The sequence below is a fragment of the Microtus oregoni genome, unplaced genomic scaffold, assembly GCF_018167655.1.
Source record: "Microtus oregoni isolate MIOR12 unplaced genomic scaffold, Mior012 000122F_ref0000035, whole genome shotgun sequence".
In the NCBI taxonomy this organism is placed as follows: Eukaryota; Metazoa; Chordata; class Mammalia; order Rodentia; family Cricetidae; genus Microtus; species Microtus oregoni.
The window spans coordinates 1,189,980-1,214,862 of NW_024544754.1; the positions used below are offsets into that span (position 1 = coordinate 1,189,980).

At 42.7% G+C, this 24,883-nt stretch overlaps 1 protein-coding gene across 1 annotated transcript in view; it reads right to left on the reverse strand.

Annotated features, from left to right (window-relative positions):
* Nucleotides 1-11,230, reverse strand: part of LOC121444401 (oligophrenin-1-like) — a 365,423-nt gene extending 354,193 nt beyond the window's left edge. The window contains exons 1-2 of the mRNA XM_041646215.1: nt 10,773-11,230; nt 10,479-10,651 (exon numbers count right to left, since the gene is read on the reverse strand). Coding sequence (XP_041502149.1) covers nt 10,479-10,632 — 154 coding nt within the window. The 5' untranslated portion in view covers nt 10,633-10,651; nt 10,773-11,230. The remainder of the gene's footprint in view (nt 1-10,478; nt 10,652-10,772) is intronic.
* Nucleotides 11,231-24,883: the final 13,653 nt, after the last annotated feature.

Consider the following 24,883-nt stretch of genomic DNA (forward strand, 5'->3'; position numbering starts at 1 on the left):
TATAAAGTGGCCTCGAAGTAATTTTATGGTTGAGGGTCACCACAACATGGGGAGCTGTATTAAAGGATCGCAGCATTAGGAGAGTTGAACACCACTGCTATGCACAGTACCATGCCCTGTGATGACAGAGATAGCTTTATCATTTTCTCCCATCCAAATACGTTGTAATTACTTTTCCTGCCCCATCTTCCTGCCTAACTAAAACAATGATATGTCATAGCATACAGGCTGGAACTCTCAATTACTTCTTTCATGTTTTGGATCAAACACTTCCTCGACCTGACTGCTGTAGAACTATCAGTAGCTGTGATGTCAACACCCTGGAGATAGAGCTGTTCCCCGCAAACCAGCTGTGCGAGGTGCCATGGTAAGCAGCCCCGTGAATGAACCTTTCCTAATCATCCGCAAAGGTGACTAAATACAACATGGCTCTGGGGATGGGACTTTTTGAGGAGCCACAATCCTATCTTGCCTCCCCAGATGCTGCAAGGCTACCATCGCTATGAAGCTTTAGTTTTCGACACTACCCTAGAGGTAAGGAGGGGGTAATGGGAGGCTACAACACAGCTGTTAGAGGTCACCAGCAACCACATAGTATTTTTGCCTTTAATAGATAACTAGGGTTATTTTGATTTGACCTTGTTGTGCAGGGATGGTGTCCATTTGCTTTTAGGCAGAAGTGGCTTTGGGGGCTTCTTTAGTCTACAATCCATCCAGGGACATTTAAAAAAAAATAAGCTGGGATCTTGCTATGTAGCCAGGGTTGGCCTCAAACTTAGAGTCCCCAAGTGCTGAGATCACAGGCATGGACCTTGATGCCTGGTCTCATCCAGATATAATGCTGAAGAAAGCTTGTCGCAGAGCAGCTAAGATTTGCCTATAATGGAACACACTCCTAAAGAGACAGAAATTGGAGGAAGTACTGAAATAAGGCTAGACAAACTATCGACACTGCTTGCCTCCAGGGAGAAAAATTGGGGAAGTATGACAGAGGTGGAGGAAAGAGAAGCAGGCCATGGAGGCACGTAACCGCAATCTCACCACTTTAGAGACTCAAGTAAGAGAAACAGAAGTCGGATGCCAAGGCCTACAGAGGCGGCAAGGCCATTAAAGTGCCAGTCACACAAGCCTGAGGGCCTGAGTTCAGATCCCCAGCCCTTACGTAAAAACTAGATGTGGCAGTGTGCACCCGTATCACCAGCACTGAAAGGACAAAAACAGAAGGATCCCTCAAAACTGGTGAGTGTCAGGTTCGATGAGAGGCCCTGTCTCAAAAGTAAGGAGGAGGGCAAGTAAGATGATGGTTCAGTGGACGAACGCGCTAGTCACCATCCGGACCTACACGGTGGGAGAGGAAAACAGACTCCTGCAATTGTCGTCTGATATCCACGCATGCTCTGTGACATGCTTACACCCACACAGTCATACATGCACACCCAATAAATTAAAATGTAGTAATTTTTAAAAATAAGGTAGCTATGCAAATAAACAACTACATAGCACACACATATGACTTGCACACAGAAAATAAAAAGAAACATTTTAGAAGTAGAAGGCCAGCCTAATCCACACAGTAAGACTTTCTCTCAAAACATCAAAAGGAAGAAAAAAAGATTAATGTCTTGTTAAGTACCAAGGCCATTATCACGGTGGTGAAACACAAGTCTGTTGGACTTAGGTACTCTTCCTCCTTGGTTTCTCCTTACCAATAGATAACACATTATCACTGTCAAATTCCCTTTCCTTACCCCACAAATCTCAACTTCAAAAGATACGACAGACTATGTATCTCACCCTGAACTTCCTCTTCGTACCCCTTCTCAAAACTGTCTTGACAGCCGGGCGATGGTGGCGCACGCCTTTAATCCCAGCACTCGGGAGGCAGAGGCAGGCGGATCTCTGTGAGTTCGAGGCCAGCCTGGTCTACAAGAACTAGTTCCAGGACAGGCTCCAAAGCCACAGAGAAACCCTGTCTCGAAAAAAAAAAAAAAACTGTCTTGACATAAGTAGATAGATAACTAGCTAATGTGTGCCCCAAGAGGACAGGGTCTCTCTAGCATCCTGACTCACGCCCTCTCTCTAATCTCCAGGGCAGCACTGACACGCAGTAGGTGATTAGAAAATCTATATGGAATTAAATTGAATTCCCTTTACACTGCCCAAGGTTCTAGGACGTGAAGGAAGCCCGGTAATGGCTCACAAGGATCCTCTGGCTGACTAGAAAAGAAAACTCAGGTAATCGCCTGGAAAACTGTGTATCTTTCCAGATCCTCGTGAGCTTTTAGGAAAATTCTCTGGTGCTTGATTAGAGAAACAGATGCCAGATTAAACAAATAGTTTGGGCTATGGCGGAGAGTCATTTTCCTTCACCATCCTTAAGCCTGATTGGAAAACTTCTCTTAATAGGCGAGTCAAGCTAAACCCATTAGCGCCGCAGCACTACTCCTCCACTCCGAATAAAATTATTGCTCACAAACTGCCACTTTTTCCCACCATACTTCCACTCCCCTCAGTCCAGCTACTCTGCAATGTAGGTCTTCGGAAGCCTTCTAACAGACACGGTAATGCAGCTGCACTGAATCCCACTGAGCGCTTTCACATCTACTAAAAAGCAGTCCTAGCCGGGTGGTGGTGGTGCACACCTTCAGTCACAGCACTCAGGAGGCAGAGGCAGGTGGATCTCTGTGAGTTCGAGGCCAGTCTAGTCTACAAGAGCTAGTTCTAGGTCAGGTTCCAAAGCTACAGAGAAACCCTGTCTCGAAAAACCTAAAAAAAAAAGTCCTAAATCATACACCAGTAAATTGATCAATTTATTCTGGGGGGCCTAAAACAACTCGGTATGCTCAGTGGCTCAAGGGTGTTACATAAGTATCACTAAGATAATGACAGGTGAACTTGTGAGTAAAAGCATACATTTCATCACACTCCCATGTATCATGGCTCTAAACCTACCTCTAAAGAGACTCCCAGCTATTCTGGGCAGAAGTGAAAAGCATCAGATTGACATCTCCCTCCAAAAACACTCAACAAGTTCACACTCCCATAAGCCAGTGTAATTCAAGCTGTCTATCCATGACGGATGTTTGGTTTTTCTTGTGGCCTATTCTCCTAGAGTCAAGATGCACTTGCTTGATTTTGGCAGAACCATCTCAGGGAGTTTAACTTTCTGAGTAAAGCAACAGTAACCAGAAAACAGAAGGCTATATCCAAAAGGAACCCTTGTGATCACTGAGCAGACCTCTAATTCTACAAGTGAGAAAACCTATACTCAAAAGTCAAGGTTTACTCAAGACCACACAGACTGTTAATAGCAGGCTCGGAAGCGGCCTATCCTTCCAGGAAAGCAACCCATACATAGGCACCCAAGTTGCCGAATTCTGAACTGAAAAGGTACCAAAGGTGACTTTACTGTAAATATGTAAAACTCTTCAAATGTTTTTCTTTCCTTTTTTTGTTGTTGTTTGGTTTCTCAAGACAGGGTTTCTCTGTGTAGCCCTGGCTGTCCTGGAACTCACTCTTATACACCAGGCTGGCCTCCAACTCACAGAAATCCGCCTGCCTCTGCCTCCCGAGTGCTGGGATTAAAGGCATGGGCCACTAGTTAACTTTCAAAACAAAGGTGTAGACTATAAGAAAGTGGTTTTCTTTTGAAATATTAAGACCAAGGTATCAAAATTACACTCATACTATAACCATTTTATCAACTTCATGTACATATCTGGTACAGAAAGTGTCTGTGGTTGTCAGATTTATTTTTAACTTGACAGAATCTAGAATCTGCAGGAGATGGCCTCCAGCAAGCCTCTGCTGGGTTATCTTGATTTATCTTGATTAGGTGATTCTGGAAGAGTCCCCTTAACTGTAGGCAGGAGCATCCATGGGCGGGGATCCAGGACTGTAGGGATGGAGAGGAAGGACTGGGCAGCAGCACACATTCATAATTCATGAAAACTGATGTAAACATGAATTCCGTAGCTTGGAAAATCATTCCTTTTTTAAATTGTTGAACTACAATACACAATGGAAGTTTGGAAGTGAAAGCTACACAGCTATGTAGAAGTCCTACTCCTTCCCCATTTTTATTTCACAGACCACATCATGTCCATCTAGGATCCTTTGCCATTATACTATACTCCTCCCTTTGCTAAATAGAAAACAGTTTCTAGTCTTTGAGAACCTTTCTCCCTGAAGACTGGCACACTTCCTTTCCCAAGCATACAAGAGGTCAAGACTTGTTGGCTAATAAATCTAAATGATTTAGCTCAGGGACTACAATTCATTCAATCTAGCCTACAGACAACGTTGGATTGTGCTGGAAACACAGCTCAGTGGCAGAGCATCTCTCTAGCATGTGTGAGGCCCTAGGTTCAATTTCTAGCACTGTAAAAAAGAAAAAACAAGTTTTCTTCAGCTAAAACACTAAAGAGAGACTATGTGAGTGTTATGGTACATAGCTGTAACTCCAGAACTTAGGAGGCTGAGCAAGAAGATTGCTACAACTTCGAGGCTAGCCTGGGTTATATAGCAAGACTCTGTCACACCAAAAAAAAAAAAAAAAAAAAAAAAAAACACCAGCAAATGAGCATTTAAAAATCATTAACTAAGACTGGAGGGTGATGAGACTTGGATTTTCCCCACAGATCCTCCAGACCCACTAACCTCCCCGTTTCCAGCGACTTCATCCTTCTCTCTTCTCCTGTGAGCCGGGGTCCTTGAATCCACAGTAGACACAATTTATAGCATACCAAAATCAATTCATTTACTAGAAAATGTGAGATATGGCATTCCAGTCTACCAATAATTATATTAGCTGGATTGCCAGGAAAAGTCCACTTAACCTAAATAGCTTTACCAAAGGTCTGCAAACTGCAGCTGGTAAAACAAACCCAGTTTACTATTTTTATATGTTACCCTCCCCCCGGAAGCACTAAAAATGGCTTTCACATTTTAGGGAAGTTTTCTTTTGATTTTTTTTTTTTTTTTTTTTGGCACAGGATCTCTCTGTTACATCCCAGGATGTCCTACAATCCATTCCGTCCCAGGTTTGCTTTGAACTCTCAGCTTTCCTGCCTGCATCTCCTGACTGCCAGGTACACATACCACCACTAGTGATAGTTGTAAAGCTTGACAAAATTCCAAGGAATAAAATACCATGACATGAGAAAAGTGTCGGAAAAATCACATTTCCATTTAGTAAGCTTTCCTAGAGTGCTTCTTTCACTGAGGCTGCTTTCAGACAACAGCAGATTAGTCGTGTGTGAATGCACGGTCTTAAAGCATAAAATATATGTAATATGATATTTTACAGACAAGATGTATTGATCCTGAGCTATATTAAAAATATAATGATACACGTCTATAATCCCAGCACTCAGGATGCTGAGGTGGGAGAATTTTGACCTTAACACCTACCTGAGCTACATAGAGAGATCATCTCAAATATACTCTAAAGTTGGGTGTGGTTGCTCATTCCTGTATACGCAGCATTCAGGAAACTGTAGCAGGAAAATTGTAAAGTTTGAAGTCAGCCTGGGCTACTTAGCATGCTCTAAGAAAGCCTGGGCTACAGAACAAGATCCTGTCTTAAAAAAATGTTAAATGCCACAAATACAGTTGAGTTTGGTGGCACACCCTTTTAATTACACCCCTGAAGACAGTGACAAAGAAAGATAATGAAGTCAAGGCCAGCCCAGGATACACAGTGAATTCAAAGTAAGCCTGAGCTACATGAGACCCTGTCTCAAAAAACAGTCAGAAACATTTGTATAGAGTGCTAACTTGTTATTCTTGATAAGTTCTCAGTGACTCTTACTAAAATACAGCAAAAACTACACTCCCACCTAGCCATTTTTTTTGGCGTAGCCTGCCCATAAAGTATAACATCTAAAAAAAATTTAATTAAGAATCACTGGTAGGCGGGAACAGTTTAATAAATCACAGTGCTGTTAATTCTGGCAAGCTCCAATTCTATTTCCTCCTTTGTTTCCTCTGTCTTCCACCAAGAAATGAGCTCTCTCCCTCTCTCTAATGTCACATACAATCATGTCCACCATCCAACTCTAACGTTCTCAACTTTAATACCTTATACAGCAGTGATTTCTCCTCTACACATCTCCCCTACTAGGCTCGGAACTTCTCGGGGTCAATATCCACCTGTGACTCACACTCTGTGTGTCTAACAGTCATCTGAACAAAGATTAGAACATAGTATGCACCCAGGAATTTACTGAATGAATGGTATTTAGTCCATGAACTATATATAGTCTACATGAAGTGTCTCAGGTTTCTGGGGCCATATAAGCAATGGGCCATATGATTTATACTGAACAATGCCTAGCCTCAGTGTTCAGCAAATATTCACTAACATCAAAAGGCCTTAAACTGTCACCATCAAAAAGGAGAGGCGCAGGGATATAGATTAGTAGGAGAGGGCGTGTCCAGCATGCATAAGGCCCTATGATCTATCCTCAGCACATGTGCACACACATAAGCATGCACAGAGGGAGGGAGCGAGGGAGGAAGGGAGGAAGGGAGGGAGGGAGAGAGGAAGCGAGCAAGGGAGGGGGAGAGGAAGAGAGCAAGGGAGGGGGAGAGGGAGAGAGAGTCAGCAAAGGACCACAGAAAAGCAGCCACAGTCTTTATATTTCAGAGGGATGGTGGTTTATTTTCTATTAGCTTAAGTTATAATCGTCATATGCTCCAAAAATTATAAATAAATCACATTTGTGGGGGATCAGGCATCCATCAGAGAAGGCAGCTATTGGAACATCAATTACCTCTGAGCAGCGAATTAAATAAACTTAAGTATTTGTGCCAGCTTGCTTTCTGTTGCTGGGATAAAAAACACTGGCCAGAGCAACTTGGGGAGGAAGCAATCTATTTCTGCTTATAATTCCCAGGTCACAGTCCATCTCTGACGGCAGGAACCTGGAGGCAGGAAGCGAAGCAGAGGATAATGGAGATGATACTGCTTTCTGGCTTGCCTGTTTACATCACCCAGTCAGTACCAACTGCCCAGAGGTGGCACTGCCCACAGTGGGCTGGGACCTCCTTTTTAACAATCAAGAAAATCCCCCGACTGACTTGCTTTTGGACAATCTGGTGGAGACAATCCCTCAAGTGAATTCCCCTCTTCCCAGACAACTCAGGCTGTGTCAAGTTGACAAAAACAAAAGAAAACAAAGAAAACAACTAATCAGCACACAATTCAAACAGGACCACATTTAACACACTAATAGTCACACATACATGTGGCTTAAAGTTTAGCCAGAGCTCTATGCAAAAATTACACAGTGAGATAAAGTACTGACATCAGGTTTCCCCTGGGTTAACAACTAGAAGGAAAATTACAATTGAGTTTTGCAGCTCAGTGTGTCATGTCTCAAGGTTTGCAAGAAAGCTAGCCATTTGACTTAATATCCAAATTAGTTAAGTGTCAATCATTGTCCTGCCTTTTATTGCCTGGTTCCAGATGCTAAGATGGATCCACGCACACGAATACAAAACTAATCACTGAGCTGTGCCCAGATGAGTGAATTTTTCCATCAAGATAACAAGGAAAAAGTCTGTTTCCAACTACTTCTATTCATGTATTTTCTTTCTGAACTTTACTGAAAATTACACCACTCATCAACAGATGTATTAATAACCAAAAGATAGACTATCAACAATGTGCCTGTTTTAGTCATTCCATTTTACAAAACCTTTTAGAATTAATTCCCTTGAGCCAGGCGGTGGTGGTGCATGCCTTTAAGCTCAGCACTTGGAAGGCAGAGGCAAGCGGATCTCTGTGAGTTCGAGACCAGCCTGGTCTACAAACTGAGTTCTAGAACAGGCCCCAAAGCTACAGGGAAACCCTCTCTCAAAAAAAAAAAAAGAATTAATTTCCTTGAGACTCACAACTACCCCGTGAGGTGGATATAATTACCACCATTATTATAGCATTTTTTTAAAAAAATTTCAATACTATGGAAGGAATACAGGGTCTTGCACTTGACAGGTAAACATTCTAATACTGAGCTTCATGCCCAGCCCACCATCAATTTCATATTGTACAAATTTCCTGTTATATATTACCATAAAGTTAACCAGTGTTTACTTAATTTGGGATAGTTTCACATTTTTCTCTCCTAACAGATTTTTTTTCTTGATTTTTGAATTACATTTCACAATTGAAATGGTTTGTGCCAGATCCCAAAATGGGGAAGCCACAACTGTATCCGAGGTCTTCAAAATCTAATCCCAGTGGGATATTTTCCTCTTTCCTTCACTTAGGAGGAGCACACCTGTTTTGCATCCATCCTACGTACCAGGAAAAAGTGGCTGAGCAGTCACAGCCTGAAAAAGCAGAGTGTGGGGAACAAGGACTTCTATGATAAAGATGGTAGGAAACAATTCCATCTTTGCCTTTAGCTACTCAAGTATTTAAAAACTGTGAAGCTCAAAGAAAAGTAGTAAGGCACGAGTTAGTATCTGGGCTTTAATATCTCCCCATCCCATTTTGACTCTGAAATAGAAAAGCAGCACAAATAATAAAGAATCCCTATCCTAGAATAGCAAAGATTTGAGCCTGCATAGTTGCTATATCTTCCCACTCTTAGTCTCAGAAATAATAGAAAGGAAAAAACCCACTATTGCCTTTTAAGTTGCAAAACATTTGCATGCTTATAAACCAGCACTTGGGAAGCTAAGGCAGAAAGATGAGCAGTTAAAGGCAAGCCCAATCTACATTTTGAGACCCTATCCCCCCCAAACCAAGACCTACATATGTAGCTAGTATATGCAAAGATCTGAATGCATTCCCCAGACAAACATTTTGCCTTTCCCCGAAATGTTTTACTGAACTGATATTTTTTCTTACACAGCTTAATCACTTGGATATGACTTAGCTTTTCATTTTTAGCACAATTTCAGCTTGCCATACATGTCATCAAAAACTACCTCCTGCCTAGCACTTTTATATTGGGCTTTCTTTGATGGTGACTACTACGCCAGGCAGTCCGCAATAAGAAGAAATCTGCAATCCAAACAGTCCCCTTTTCCTTTCACAGAGTCCTCCAGTTTCTATTTCTGTGGCACAACCTCCATACCCTCAACCTCTCAGTGAACTCTATTAAGAGGAGACACACCCAAAAAGCCTGGCCTACAAGTCTGCAAGGCTCAGCATTTCAAATATTCCATCTTTAAGGTGCTAACACAAGTTTGCTATTGGCCAGGTGACGCAACAACAAAACATTAAGTGATCAAACCCAATTAAGGAACTCGAAGGAACAGTTTACAGATTCTGACCAAGAGTGGCCAGACCACCACGAACCAGAACTGCTACAGAGAAATGCTGGCTTGCAACAGTTCTTGTGGCACCAAAGCTTCTAAGAGCCTCTCCATTGCTGCTTGGCTGTAACAGCTTGATACCAGGGTCCGCACAACCTTGACATGGGATGGGGTCGGGGTAAATCCACTCAAAACAAAGTTAAAGGCATAGAGGGACTCCTACAAAACGACTGTACCTTTCACAGTTATCTTTCAGCCAAGGAGAGAAAAAAATACTTAATCATCACTTCTTAATCATTACCCTCCATTCTTCTAGGTATATAATTTGACACAGAGGGTTGGCTTCCTTCGACTTTCTTTGGGGATGTTTATTATACTTCCTTTTTCTCGGAGCCTCCTGACAACCAGCAGAAATAAAAGCCTACACACAGAGGAGGAAAAACAGTCCCACAGCTGAGGAAACTGTGACCACTGAAAAAGCAAAGCTAGGTAAGGTCCTTTCAATGTAGCAGCCCTACCCCCTACCCCTGCAGTTTACACCCAGGGGATCTGGGCCCCTTGGACCACGAACTTGACAGGGCTTTGTTCAACACTGAAGCAGAATTCAGTAGTATGTGAAGGCAACCAAGAATCCTGAACTTGGACTGACAATGACCTTAACAGTATATAAAAGAAGAAAATCTCGGGGGAGGGCAAAGGTGCTCTCCTTAGAAAATGATTTGGGAAGGGTAATTTCTTTAAAGCCCTACAATTTTCGGTAATAACTAGAGGCTAGAACAAAAGTCGTTATAACGGAGCTCTTAGCCTTAATTCCCAATTACTTAGGGAGTGCTGGGGTAGTTCCTTGGTCAGCATGGAAGTCACCTTGTACCAGACAGGGGTGTTGGGCATGTCTGACAGGCTGGCAGACTCTCATTTTCAATAAGGAGCTGGTAAGTAAGAGTAACTGCAAAATAAGAGGGTCCTTGTCCGGGCTGCATATTAAGTCTTAGAAGGTCGGGGCTACTAAAGGGAAAGGCCCAAAGTTCTGCTTGTCTTCACCACTTTCCACTTCTACTGACCCCACACCCAAAGGTTTGGAAACCCATCAGATTCAGAGACCTGGTTTGAGAGTCACTGCAGATCCTCCCATCCCCCTGTGGTATGGAAAGGTTTAAAGGCCAGAACCACCTACTCAGAGAAAAGGCTCGTGGAAGCCTTCCACTTACTTCTCATAGCGCTGATAAGCGCGCTGCCGTCCTTGATCACGTCTTTGATGAATTTATTGGTCCTCTCCAGCTCCTGTTCATAACACTTGAGCCTCTCGCGGAAATCGGGGCTGTCGAGGTAGCAGTCGCTGAACTCCAGCGGGGGATGCCCCATGGTTACGGTAGCGGAGGGACTAGGGGTTAGAGACAAAGAGCGAAAGCATCAGTGGCACAATCAGCAGAATAGACCTAGTGGCTTACTTTCAGGCTCCACTTTTAGACGACTCAGCCCCACTCCCTTTGGAAGACAGGTACCTGTTCCAATGTAACTCTTGGGAGCGCCCGCTGGTGTGTAGCAGGAGCGTGTAGTCCGGTGGCGGCTGCGGGTGACCAGGAATGCTTACCAACGCCTTCTGACGCCGGCAGGGTGCAGCCTAGCGAGCAGCACGCCCCCTGGTCATCACCTCCCCGAAGCAAAGCGCTGAGTCCTGGGCAGCCCAGGGTGGAGGCGGGGAGAGCGCGAATGCAGGGGGCCGCCTCTCTGCGCTCCCAAGCCAACCAGCCGAGGCTTCCTTCCCTGGCTCCCTGAGCGGCAGACCGCGCCTCCCCTCCCCCTTCTTAAAGCCAATGCCACTGCTTCACGCTGGCCGAGCCCCAAGCCCGAGACCGACCGGCAGCACAGGCTCCCTTCAGCTGTCTTCTTCAGGGTCTTTGGGGCTCGTCGCCCACAACTCGGCAACTGCAGAGACCGCCTACTCGTTCCTGGGAGCCGGCAGGCTGCCGGATTTGGCGCTTAAAGGGTTAAACCCGGAGGCCAAGGAGACGTAGCTTTCCTCCAACAACAGGGCAGCAACAGCCGGAAGAGGAGGGCGACAGCGCTACGCACAATAGCTGTGGTAGCCTGGCGCTTCCCTACGGAAACTGGGGAGCAGTCAGCGCCCTAGGACTCCAGCTGGAAAGCGTGGCGGCCTGGGAGATGTAGTCTTTCCGTTTGCACGTCCCATGACTCCACCCTGCGGTCTCCCACCAACCCTCCAGGGTGGCCGCTCTCCCAGATCTGCTTCCCTAAGCCGGCTCCAGGCACAGAGATCCTAGAGGGGCAGGTGTACCGCCCCGGTCCCTGAGGGTGCATGCAAAGTTTCCCTAACTGCCACAAAAACTCAAAAGGATGATAGGAGGCAGTCTCTCTGCAGTATTTGGCTGGACTGTCCTGTCTTTTCGGTCCTCTTTCAACCTTCCTCTGATACACCAACTTTTTTCCTACTTTTCCTGTGTCTCATAGATCATACAGTACAGACACTAATTCTCATTGGTGCCTACTGTAGGATCTGTGTTAGGCCCAGAACCCCTTGCTGAGGAGACAGAGGCCAACAAGTTTGGACTAAAGGGTATACTGTGTGACTCACTGAGCCACACTACAGGCTCCAAGCTGAGATTTTGTTTGTTTGTTTGTTTGTTTTTGGTGGTGGTGGTGGTGGTGGTGGTGGTGGTGGTGGTGGTGGTGGTGGTGGTGGTGGTGGTTTGGTTTCTTGAGGTTTTTTGTTTTTGTTTGTTTAGTTTTTAAATTTGGGGAGGTTTGAAAAGGCAGAGGGCAGAAGCAAGGGGACAGGGAGTCGAGTGCGATCAGGATGCACGACGTGAAATCCACCAAGAATCAAGAAAAAGTTAACAAAAGGAAAAAAAACAAAGGCCATAGCTAGTTTTGAACTTTTTCCTGAATAGGGCCTCAGAGACTGTTTTCTATGATAAATCAATTCATAGGCTGATAATATCTGTTAATGGGGAACCTAAAAAGAGGTTACTATCAGCTGTCTTGCAGTTTATCCAAAATGCCTTACATTTATTGTCTATTATAGGGAAAGCTGGACTCTTTTTAAAGACAACTCTCTAAGAATAGCTACAATTAGGAAAACTGAGCAATAGTATGCACTAGGACAAAAAAAGATCTATTTGATTTTGCAGCAGTGCTTACATTAAATTACATCAATAAAAGCCAGAATACAGAGTTAAAAATACAGTAATAACAGCAAAGCTACCTGTATTAATGTCTAGCTGCTTCTGTAACAAATTACCACCAACTCGGTGGCTTCAATGAACATAAATGTATTATTTTATAGTTATGGGAGTAAGAGTTGGAAATGAGCATCACTAAGCTAAAGTCCAAATGTCAGAATGGCTATGTTCTTCTGGACTCTAGGTCAGTATCCATTTATTTACCTTCTGCAGTTTCTTAAAATGGCCCTCAAACTGTCTGTCCTCAAAGCCAGCAATGGTTGCCAGAGTCTTTCTCGTCCTGTATTACTATGACCATGACTTTCTTGCCTTCTCTTTTCCTTTCCTTACACTAAGTTCATGGGATAAACCAGGATCATCATTTATCACATGATCCTTAGTTTAACCACATTTACACAGTCCTTTTTGTCATTTCAGATAACATATTCACAGGTTCTAAGGATTTCGAAATGGATATGCAGAAGGGCCATTCGTTGACACACCAATCAATTGGTTTATAATCCTATAAACCACCTCGCAAGTGGTAGAAGGTGGTGGGGCACCCCTTTAATCCCAGCAGTCAAGAGGTAGAGGAAGTTGATCTTCAAGTTCAAAGTCAGCCTGCTCTACATATTGAGCTCTAGTCCAGCCAGGGATGCACAGCAAGACCCTGTCTCAAAGAAAAACAAAATGAAAGCAATGATAACAAAACATGCCACGAGTCTTCAAAACACCCCTGTGTGGTTGGCATTCAGTGGAAGGCTGTAGAAGTTGCATCAAAGAGCAGCTGATTTGCCCAAGGACAGTGCGAATGGTAGGCAAGTGTCCTACGAACTGATCTACACCCCCCAGCCCTACTTCCTACTCTTAATGTTTAAAGGGTTAATAAGTGCTGAGGGGTGGAACTTGGTTTGTAAATCCCTCACCTCAAATGACCAAGACCCTGGTTTATTAGGTGTTTTGTTTTGTTGGATTCTTTTTTAGAGACTTAATGGCCTCAATCATAACAATCTTACTGCCTCTGTGTCCCTAGTGCTATATATTTGTGCCACCATGGCGTTTGATATCCAGTACAGCAGGACAAAACAAAGCAAAGACAGAAAAGCAAGGGATTACATTTCATGAGAAAATACCCGAAGCAGACTTTAAATGCCCTGTGGGTGGAGAAATGGAGGGATTAAAAGATGTTCATTGAAGAGGGGTGATTTTTTTCAAATTGTCACGTTTCTATTGGGCAGTCATTCATTCATTCACTAAGCATTTTGATTGCATTTTGTTATGCTTCTTTGTTTGTTTATTTGTTTGTTTTAAATAAATATTTTATTTTTATTTGTTTGCTTGTTTGTTTGAGATCGGATTCAACCTCCAATGCTGTCCTAAGACGCATTTCACTTAGCCCAAGTTTGCCTTAAACTCCAAATCCTCCAGCCTTTGCCTCCTGAGTGCTGTGATTGCAGGTGTGCGCCAGCTATCCTACCCAAGTCTTCAGATATGTGACACTGAGCTTCAAATATTCAAAGAAAAACAAAATTTCTCACCTAACCCTGGAAATGGTTACATTGCTCTGCCATATGATTTCCCTCTGACACTGTACATTGCATAAACCTCAAAGAATTTTGTCCTTTCAAAAAATATTTTTACCTAAAAGTCTGCTATTGATTACCATATTGAATTTCTTCCCAATAAAACCAAAAATAGAAATTAAATTATTTCCTTGTGATGGCTATAAGGCTCACATATATAAAAGTCTTTTGAATTGAGTTATGATTTGCAATTATGCATGTAAATTTCTAAAATATCATATTTTATTATTATTACTAAACAAAATGATCGGACATGTAAGTCGTATCAAAAGGATGGGGAAGGTATAGGCTACGGGACCTAGAGTTAAACAAGAGTCCTCTGAAAAGAAAGACAAAACAACACAAGGATTTCTCAACCTCAATGTTTTTAACCCTCAGTATTTGGAATATTGATTAGTCTGTTTAACCCTAACACTTTTGCACATGGGCAATTTGTAAGACTTCTGACCTTTACCCCAGCATGATGGCACATGCCTTTGATCCCAGCTGTTGAGAAGTAGAGGCAGGTGGATCTCTGTGAGTTCGAGGCCAGCCTGGTCTACAGAGCAAGTTCCAGGACAGCCAGGACTGTTGCACAGAGAAACCCTGTCTTGAAAACAAAACAAACAGAAAAGATTCCTGGCCTTTGAAGGCCATTCTTTCCTTTAGAGGGACTGAGAAACGGGGGAGGGTAGAGAAGTTAAACTGGAGCAGTGATTTTTGTGAAGTCACTTCTAAAGGAATTCGAAAATTTGAAAATTGGTTCCCTTTCAGCTATGGTGACCCCATAGTCCTTGGAAAGTGTACGTTGCTATGGAATGAGTAAGTGCAGCTCTCAACATTCAATTGTTAGCCACTAGATAAGTAAAATCACCTATATTTGTAAAATTAAAAGCTACTTCTCCTCTAATGACAAAACACTCTGAAATTGTTTTCTGTTGCTAATAAGGCCCATCAGAGAAACTGGCCCAGAACCAGCCAAAATGGCTGGACTGACCTGCCTATTCCCTCTTGGTTGCCTAGAGTAATTCTGTGTAGTTCAACATTAAGTCCAACCCCTAGGAGAGACACTTTGATCACCTTTCTCTAAAATGTGCCCTGTAGGAAGCATGAATTCAAACAGAGCATGCGCAAGGATGTTCCCACCCCTACCTGTGACAACAAATATGGATAAACTTCTCTAACAAATGCCACTTGGATTTTTCAAACTCCTTTGAGACAAAGTCTAGCTATGCAGCCCACGCTGAACTTGAACTAGCAAAACTCCTGTCTTGGTGTCCCGCATGCTTCGCTTACTGGTGAGACTCCAGGCAATCTTCTTGCTTGGTTTGCTTCCAATGACACTGCTTTGATCGTTATCTCCAGTGCTCTTGTACTTGTTGCTGAAATAATAAACTGTTCTCCACTCAGTTACCTCCTGGTTTTCCTTATGCACTTTGCACTCACTAAGACATGAGCCCATGATGTTCCGTGATAATGTGTTGAAATGCTAACCTCCAAGTAGGGAGCCTGGGATATGAGTAGGTCATTAGACAAGATTCTTTATGAACAGGATGAATAAAGGTCCTTTTCCTTCTCACCATGTGAGAATACAGGGAGGGGAAAAAAACAAAAATAAGTAGTCTCTGAACCAGAAAGAAGGCCTACAGAAGAAATTATTTCTGCAATAATACTGGCTTCTTGACCTCCACGACCACACAAAATACATTTCTGTTGGTTAGGAGTCACTCTGTACAGTGACATTTTATTTGTGTTTTAATAAACAAAGCTTGCCTGAAGATCAGTGTGCAAAGTAGTCACACTAGTCAGTCATACATGCCAGGCAGCGGTGGCACACACCCTTAATCCCAGCACCAGAGAGGAATATAAAATGGGAGGAGCCAGGAGCTCAGGGTCTCAGTCTGCAGTCTGAGGTTTGGTGGAGATCTTTGCAGTCTACAGTCATGTTGGGGACAGGATTGCCCCTTGGTTTGTCTGAGTCTTGGTAGAGGTAAGAAGTCTCTAATGGCTTGGCTGCTTTATTTCTCCTATCTTTCCGTTCGAATCCCAGTATCTGCCTCTGGGTTTTTATTATTCAGGCTACATCTCTGTCTATGATATTTTGTCATAGCCACCCACATGGACAGATACACATAGGCATACCCAGGATGAAGACAACACCCAAATAATTACATGAGGAACAGGATGCTCCAAAAGTCTCAACAACTGCTCAGTCTCTGACAGCCAGTAAGGGCTTAACTAGCTCCACTAAGTCCAAGTGATATGAATCTGTGGCAACGCAATGAACACCAACGAGGACACACATAGGGAGAGGATTTGCCGCCATTTGTCGAGGGACGCAAAATGAACCGTTCCCACCTTTTGTGGTTTGGAGTGTTTTGTTGTTTGTTTGATTTGATTTGATTTCTTGAGACAGGATCTCACTTTTGGTAGCCTCCAGCCTCCGCTTGCCAAGGTGCCAAGTTTGTAGGTATATGCCACCAGGCACAGGTATGTTTTTACTTTAAAATGAATGAAAGATGTTAGAGAAATAGATGAAGTAAAGTCTTTCAGTGTTGTTTATATGCCTACAATTTTTCATAATTAAACATTAGAGGAAAAAATTAACATGCACATCTACAATCCCAATCCCAATACTCAAAAGATGAGAGACCGAGGCAGGAGGCTGGATAATTTGACACTAGCCAAAGATGCATAGAGAAGCTAGTTTTTAAAAAAAATCTCATTTCCCCCATGTCAAGAAACACCATATGCATGGTCTTAATAGAAGCTAGTGTGTTTCCTAAGCCATTAGTCTATTGCAGCTGTGATAGTGCGGACAGAACACAGTTTGTAGCAATACAGACTTAAAATCAAGTGTGGCTCCAAACTTACATAGTTTTTTCACCTAATCACCTAATGATATGGATCAATTCCTCCTTCATATTTTTTTCTATAGACTTTCATGCACAAAGCCCTCAATTTGATTCCTAGCACCATACAAAAAAAAAAAATCTAAGAAAGACCTGAATAGATTTATCGGCATTTAAGAGCACATATTACTCTTGCAGAGCACCAGACTGGCCCTCAGAACCCACATAGGACAGTACACAACTGCCTGAAATGCCAAATTCTAGTGGGGGGGGGCTGATGCCTCTGGCCTCCTTGGGCACCTGTACTCATATATATATATATATATATATATATATATATATATATATTCACCCACACATATATACATAATTAAAAACAATAAAACTAAATTCTTTCTAATTCTAAAGATTAAATTACAGATAATATATACAGACATAGCCAGTACATAAACATTCCTTAATATGAGTTAAATCTAAGTATTCTTCCGTGCTTCTTGTTCTGATGAACAGTGCTAAAGGCAGAAATACATCAGATTAATCGCAATGGTAGTCTTAGGAAAACATTTTTAATAATTAAACATACGTGCACACGCACTCAAACAAACACACACACACACACAAAGTGACACCTGTTCATTATCATCATAGCACAATTAAAAGTCATTCTTCTCCAGAAAGAAATTGATATTTTTACTCAAATAAATTCTAGCCTGGGAATAATTGATTACTGGTAGAGACTTGCTTGCCATGCCCTAGGAGATGGGTTCAATTCCCAGAAGGATTTGTGATCCCCTAACAAGTTTTCTACTGGATTTACTATGTTCTCTCCACTTCCTGGATGTTCTTCCTGGAGTGTGAAGTCACTAGCCCCTCTGGGTTTCAAGAACCAGAACCTGAAACCCTGGAGTCATCCCTGGTAGCGGGCCACTCAAATGTGGAGTTGCAGGATGTCAGCAAGGCTTCTTGGCCTTTGACCCGGTTTATCCAGCTGAGCCTTGATGTTTATCGGCTTGCCGTGTCCATCTGTGTGTCTGTCATTTATGCTGGAATCAGAACCAAGCCATTAGACTTAATGAAGCAGTCATCTGGGTCAGGACCAGCCTTTTGCCATTGCACAATACTGTGGCCACTTGAAACAGAGATAAGGAAAGCAGATGTTGAGCCTGCTATGCTGGCATATGAATATAAGCACACTTCTTTTTTTCCTGTTAAAATTTTATATTATTGATTTTTCTTTCTTTTTTAGAGAAAACAGATTTTTTTTTATATACAATGTATTCTGATCACAGATTCCAGTCCCTCATCTCCCAGGTCCTTTCCACTTCCCCGCCCATCTGACTCCACACCTTCCTTCTCTCTCTTTAGAAAACAAAACATAATAGAACAAAGCAAAGGAGAAAAAGAAAGGAAAACATCTGAACATGTAAGCACATACACACAGAGACAGAAAAATTGAGACAGGCAGAGAGAGAGAGAGAGAGAGAGAGAGAGAGAGTAAAAAAAAACACAAAGTCAGAAGCCATAATATATAATTAAAAGAACAGTAAGGTTTAAAAAAAATAAAAGCCCAGACAAGGCATTATGAGAAAAACATCTCCCAAAACACAACTGGGTTCATTTTTTTAATTGCCCATCTACAGATGGGCATGAGGCCTGCCCTTAAATATGGTTTGTATAACTAATGAAACTCTGCTAAATACAACTAATTTTTCCTTTGCTAGCGATTATCAATTGGTGATAGCTTGTGACTTAAGAATAGGCACTTGTGTCTACTTCTCGGAGCTGGGACCCCATCGGGCAGGCACAGACAAGAGCTGGCCCTGTTGTGTCTCCTATGGTGTCTAGAAGGTCTTGTTTCCTTGGTGTCCTTCATCTCCACTGACTCTGACAATCTTCTGCCTCCTCTTTTGCAAAGTTCCCTGAACCCTGAGGGAAGAGGTTTGATGGAGACATTCCATGTAGAATTGGGTATTCCAAGTCTTCTTACTCTCTGCATTGTTCCGTTGTCGATCTCTGTATTTTTTCACACTTACGGCAAGTGGAAGTTTCTCTGATGGTGACTGAGCAATGCACTCATCTATGGGTATAGTAGAATGTTGTTCAGAGTCATTATATTGCTATATTTCTATAGCAGAATAATAGTTTTTATTTTTTGCCTAGGTCTTGGTCTATCTAGTCTCAGGTTCTTGGTCACCGAGCAGTGTCAGACATACTCCATCTCATGCAGTGGGCCTTAAATCCAATCAAACAGGGGTTGGTTTCTCCCATATGTTTTGTGCTACTATTGCACCAGCATATCATGAAGGCAGGTCACCATTGTAGATCAAAGGTATCATACCTTTGGTGTTTACCTTTCTCTTCCAGTTGTGTGCAGAGTATCTTCCGGTACCATGAACACTAGCGAGTAAGGGAGAAGGCTCCAGTTAGGCACCAGCTCAGCTTCTCTGTGTTCAGTGAGTTGTGTACATGTTGCTTTTCAGCAATAGAGCCTTACAGACCGTTTCTGAAAAGCAATCAATGATCTTGGCAATATCCTGAGTTGTTTGGCGGTTCCCATGGGGTCCCTCTGGCCAACGACTTGATTAGATGTAACCTATTCCTAGCAATGGAAGTTTCATTTGGTGGAGAGAGTTATCTAGATGGGTTTCGTATCCCCCGTTATTTATTGATTGAATTTAGATTTATTTCAATATATATACATAAATATGTGTATATATTTATATATATGTGTATATATATATATATATATATATTAAGAACCTTTTACAGTAGTAGGTTTCTATATGACCCCTCAGATGACCCTGAGTTTTAGCTGTTTCTCCCTATACTCCCTCCCTTACTCCCCTCTTTCCTCACCATCTCCTTTAATCCTCCTGTTCCAGCCTCCCCCCCCACCAACCTCCATCTCTCCATAATAATGCTCTTCTCTTTCCCCTTACTAAGGAAATCCTCCCCCTTTCCTCCTTCACTTAGCCTTACTCCTCCTTACAAGCACACTTCTAATCTCAGCACTCACTCAAGATGCTAAAGCAGGAGGGTCACAAACTCCAGGCCAGTTGAATCTACCAAGACCATGTCTTTAAAAACACATAAACATGCTTATAGCAACATTATTTGTCATAGCCAGAACCTGGAAACAACCTAGAGGCCCCTCAACCGAAGAATGGATAAAGAAAATGTGGTACATTTACACAATGGAGTACTACTCAGTGGGAAAAAAGGCAATGGCATCTTGAAATTTGCATGCAAATGGATGGAGCTAGAAGAAACCATCCTGAGTGAGGTAATCCAGATCCAGAAATATGTGCATGGTAAGTACCCACTCATAGGTGAATACTAGCTGTAAAGCAAAGGATGAAGAGCCTTTGCTGTAGTCCACTACTGCAGAGAAGCTAAGTAACAAGGAGAACCCTAAGAGAAACATACATAGATCCCCTGGGGAAGTGGTAATAGACAAGATCTCCTGAGAAACTGGGAACATGGGGTGGGGGTGGGAGAAAAGAAGGCAGAAGTGGAGCTGATGAGAGAGGGGGGAGGAGAACTTGAGGGAACAGGATGGTCAAGATGGGGGAAGGACAGAGACAGAGAGCAAGGTAAGAGATACCTTGATTGAGGGAGCCATTATGGGGGTAGCAAGAAACCTGGCACTAGAGAAATTCCCAGAAATCCACAAGGCTGATCCCAGCTAAGACCCTAAGCAATAGTGGAGAGGGTGCCTGAACTGACCTTGTCCTATAGTCAGATTGATGGCTATCTTAAATGTTACCATAAAACCTACATCCAGCAACTGATGGAAGAAGATGCAGAGAACCACAGCAGAACATTGGGCTGAGCTCCCAAAGTCCAGTCGAAGAGGGGAGGAGTGAGAATATAAGCAAAGAGGTCAAGACCATGATGGGGATACCCACTGAAACAGTTTACCTGAGCTAATTTACCCACTGAAACAGTTTACGTTGCAACTCTGGCCTGACAGCAAGGGAACCAGCATAAGACCAAACTAGGCCCTCTGAATGTGTGTGACAGTTATGTGGCTGGGGCAGACTGTGGGACCACTGGCAGTGAGACCAGGACTTATCCCTACTGCTTGTTCTGGCTTTTTGGAACCCATTCTCTCTGGAAGGATATCTTGCTCAATCTAGATATAGGGGGGAGGTCCTACCTCAAAGCAATGACCTTGACTTTGTTGACTTCCCACCAGGAAGCCTTACCCTCTCTGAGAAATGGAAGTGGGGGGTGATATGGAGGGTGAGAGGGGGGAATGTGGAGGGAGCAGGAGGAGGGGAGGGAGTGGGAAATGGATTTGGCATGTAAAATGAGAAAAGATAGCTTTTAAAAAATAAATTTTAAAAAATAAAAAACAAACAACAAAGAAACCAGATGCTATGGGCCTGTAGGAAATGCATTGTGCCTTACTAAGAAAGCCAAACCCTGTTAACTTACTATGTCAGCTTCTGTTTCTTTTCTCCATCTGCAACTGCAGTTAACTTCCCTAAATTTTTATTTACAACACTTGTTAGTTGTTTAGACTTCTCTGCATATAAAAGGTGGAAGGAACTTAGAAAAAAAAAAACTTTGCCTGGGACTCTGGGGAAAAAAAAGTAATTTTCCAAATCACATTTTTTATGCTTCAGTAATAATGTTAGGTGTGGTTTTTTTGTTTCTTAAAAAATGTGTCCCGGACATATGAAATAATATTTTCTAGTCTCTATACTTCAAGGATCTAAAGGTCTGTGTCCTGGAATCTTCAAGCCTTCCTTCACAAGCCAGTAAAGTAGCTAAGAATGTTATCTGGCCCATGTCAAGTTTCTCTGTAGCACGAACTGGTGTGAAGATATCAGTGATGAGGGAAAAAAGAGGCCGACAAAGGCTGATGTCTCATGTCAAGTACTTTAGGAAAAATGTTCTAATTGTTTTTGCTCAACAATTCCACAAAGAAGATCCTATTGTCAATTTCATTTTACATACAAACATCTGAAATTCCAGAGTTAAAGCAGTTGGCTCCAGTCACAGAGGATAATCTAGACTTGAATCTGAAGCCCTTTTCTTGCCATTGTAATGCAGGCTAATACATACGCATCTAATCTCTATCCCTCCATGTTTGGGAGGATGGGCATAGGTGGAACTTCAACATGGAGAAGGGTAGGTTTTAGTCACGTGCTGGGAGCTATAGCAAATGATTCAAAACTATACAAGGTCAAGGACTAACAAAAGCCGAAGGACTGGCTGACAGACTGGCTCCCATGACCACGTGTTCAACTCTTGAATTTCCAGGCTTGCACACAGCAGACCATAAAACACTGTGCCTAACTAACTGTTTGCAGCCCCACCACACTGCTAGCCTTGCCCTTGGTTCCAGCCTGGCCTAAAGCCTTTACTACCATTGGCGCCATTCCCAGTCTGGTCTTGGCGCTGGCCTCTTCTCTGCTTTGACTTGAGTTGGCCTAGTTTCTTTCCTTAGCTAAAGCCAAAACTTGAAAACCTTTAGGAGCCTAGGAGCAGCAAATACTTCAAGGATGGAAAACTTGTCTTCCACATTTTCTGCACATGCGAGTCTCCACTTACTACCTCACTTACCTCCACACTCCCCTCCGTGTTTCTTGGTGGAAAAAAAACGTCTCTACTTATAGCCTTTAAATGTATATAGTTTATGGGAGGCTGAGGCAGGAGAATCCCTTGAGCCCAGGAGTTCAAGATCAACCTAGGCAGCATAATGAGACCCTGCATTTATTAATAACTACCAAAACTCTTGGGGGGGGGTTTCATGTGTTTGTTGCTTTGTTCTTTGTAGTTTGAGGGACTAAACCTAGGCCCTTGCAAATGCCTATCACTGAACTACACCCTGGCCTTCTAGCAAATTTCTTTTTTATTTGTTGTTGTTGCTCTGCACGTGCACATGCTCGCGGGCGCGTGCGCACACACAGCACACACACGCATACACACACATACATGTGGAGGTCTGAGGATAACTGTGTGGAGTTGTTTCTTTCTTTCTGCCTTGATGTGGGTTCCAGAGACCAAACTCAGGTTGCCAAGCACGTGCAGCAAGCATCTTTACCCCTCTTCCCACCAAAATATTTTTTTAATTCTTTGGATTCCTCATTTTCTGTATCTTTCACTTCAGTGGGGCAGTGTCAAAACTACTCACTGGTAAAAATCTGGCTACTTTCTCTGTTCAATTTGATTCCCAGTTAGCAACAGTTTAGAGAGAGAGAGAAACAGAGAGAGAGAGAGAGAGAGAGAGAGAGAGAGAGAACATAGGTTCTCAGGAGCTTATGGAGTAATAAAGGCACAGTTATATTACTTTTGAACTTTTTTTAACTTTCAAGAAAGTATCAACACGTTCCACTTCAACACAACCCAATGTGTCACCCTGTTTATGCTATCTCAAAAGGTAGAGGCAGATGCAGGGCCACACGTCCATAAGTCCACTAGTAGGAAGGCTGAGACAAGAAAGTCAGAATTTTGAAGCTAGCCTACACTAGCTTCAGTAAGACTCTCTCTCTCTCTCTCTCTCTCTCTCTCTCTCAAAATAGAAGTAGAGGGGGAGTGGAGAGATGACAGATCTATAGACTAACTACAAACTTTTCAACAGTTTCTAGGGGCTCCCACTGGGTAGTACAACCTACATTTTAATCTTCTACTAAAGGTCCTTGCACTCCATTTTGCGTCTGGTGTTTGCTGGGATACATACTGTGTGAGATATGGGCTTGGGTCTGAAAATAATGAAGAGCCATTAGTTACATGGGAGGCTACCGGAAGGTAGCTGGAACATCAAATTCTAGCTATGTCAAAGCACAACGCAGGAAGATCACAAATTACAGGCCAGTCTGGGCAATCTATAGAAGACAGAGACAGAGAGAGAATGAAGGGGAAGGGGAGGGGAGGAGAAATAGAGAAGCAAGTGCATGGATAGGGAGATTTCTGGGGAAAGCCTCCGAAAAACCTAAATTGTTATTTCATTTACTTTTTTTTCTTGCAGTGCTAGGGATGAATGGATTCCAGAACTTCACACATGTCAAGCAAGTCCCCTACCACTGAGCTACATCCCCAAGCCCTAAACCACTATATTTTCACTAATTTCAAAAGATGCTTTTAGTAGAGGAACTCATGATACCAGCATCCAAGTTCATGTATTGATAGGCTTTTATCCACTAAAGACTTGTTGAGACATTACAGTCCTCGCCCAACAATGGTTTTCATTAATGACATGCGTGAAAATTTCCATTGCCCATTTTGGCTTTCCTATTTTCATTCTGTCTTCATCTTTTGTCTGATTTAAGGCTAATAATGAAATAAATACAATTCAATAACTAGAGTTTACACAATGCTTTATGTGAGGTCGTCTTCATTCATGTCACATAACATGGCATGCATATGACTAACAGAACTACTAGAAAGATAACATCAGAAAAATAACTGGACTGTTTCCGAACGACTAACTCTAATTCCCTTCCTTTCACAATAAAAAAGATAAATGCTCAGAATAGTAGGTCACTGACTGCAAACTAATGTGCAGTTATGCTAACAGTAAAATTCCAAGAGACAAAGTTTAAAAACTTGGCCTTGTGGTACAGACCCATATCCAGCTATTCAGGAGGCTGGGGTCGGAGAAGCCTAAGTTCAAGAGCAAACTGAGTAGCCTATTGAGATCCTATCTCAAAAGCTGGTAGGGTAGGAATGCATCTCAGTGTCGAGAAAGTTTGATCCTCAGAACCAGAATTTTTTTATATTTATTTATTTATTTAGTCGTTTGTTTCTTTTGAGACAGAGTTTCTCTGTGTAGACCTGTCTGTCCTGGAACTCACAGAGATCCGCCTGCCTCTGTCTCCTGAGTGCTGGGATTAAAGGCATGTGCCATCACTGCCTGGCCAGAATGAAAATGTTTAAAATGAAATAAAATGCTGGGTATAATAGCTGATGACTGAAATCCCAACACATAGGAGGCTGAGGCAGAGCAAATGCAGAAAGTCCGAGGCATCATGGGATACACACTGAGTTTCAGACAGTTTTGAGCTACTAA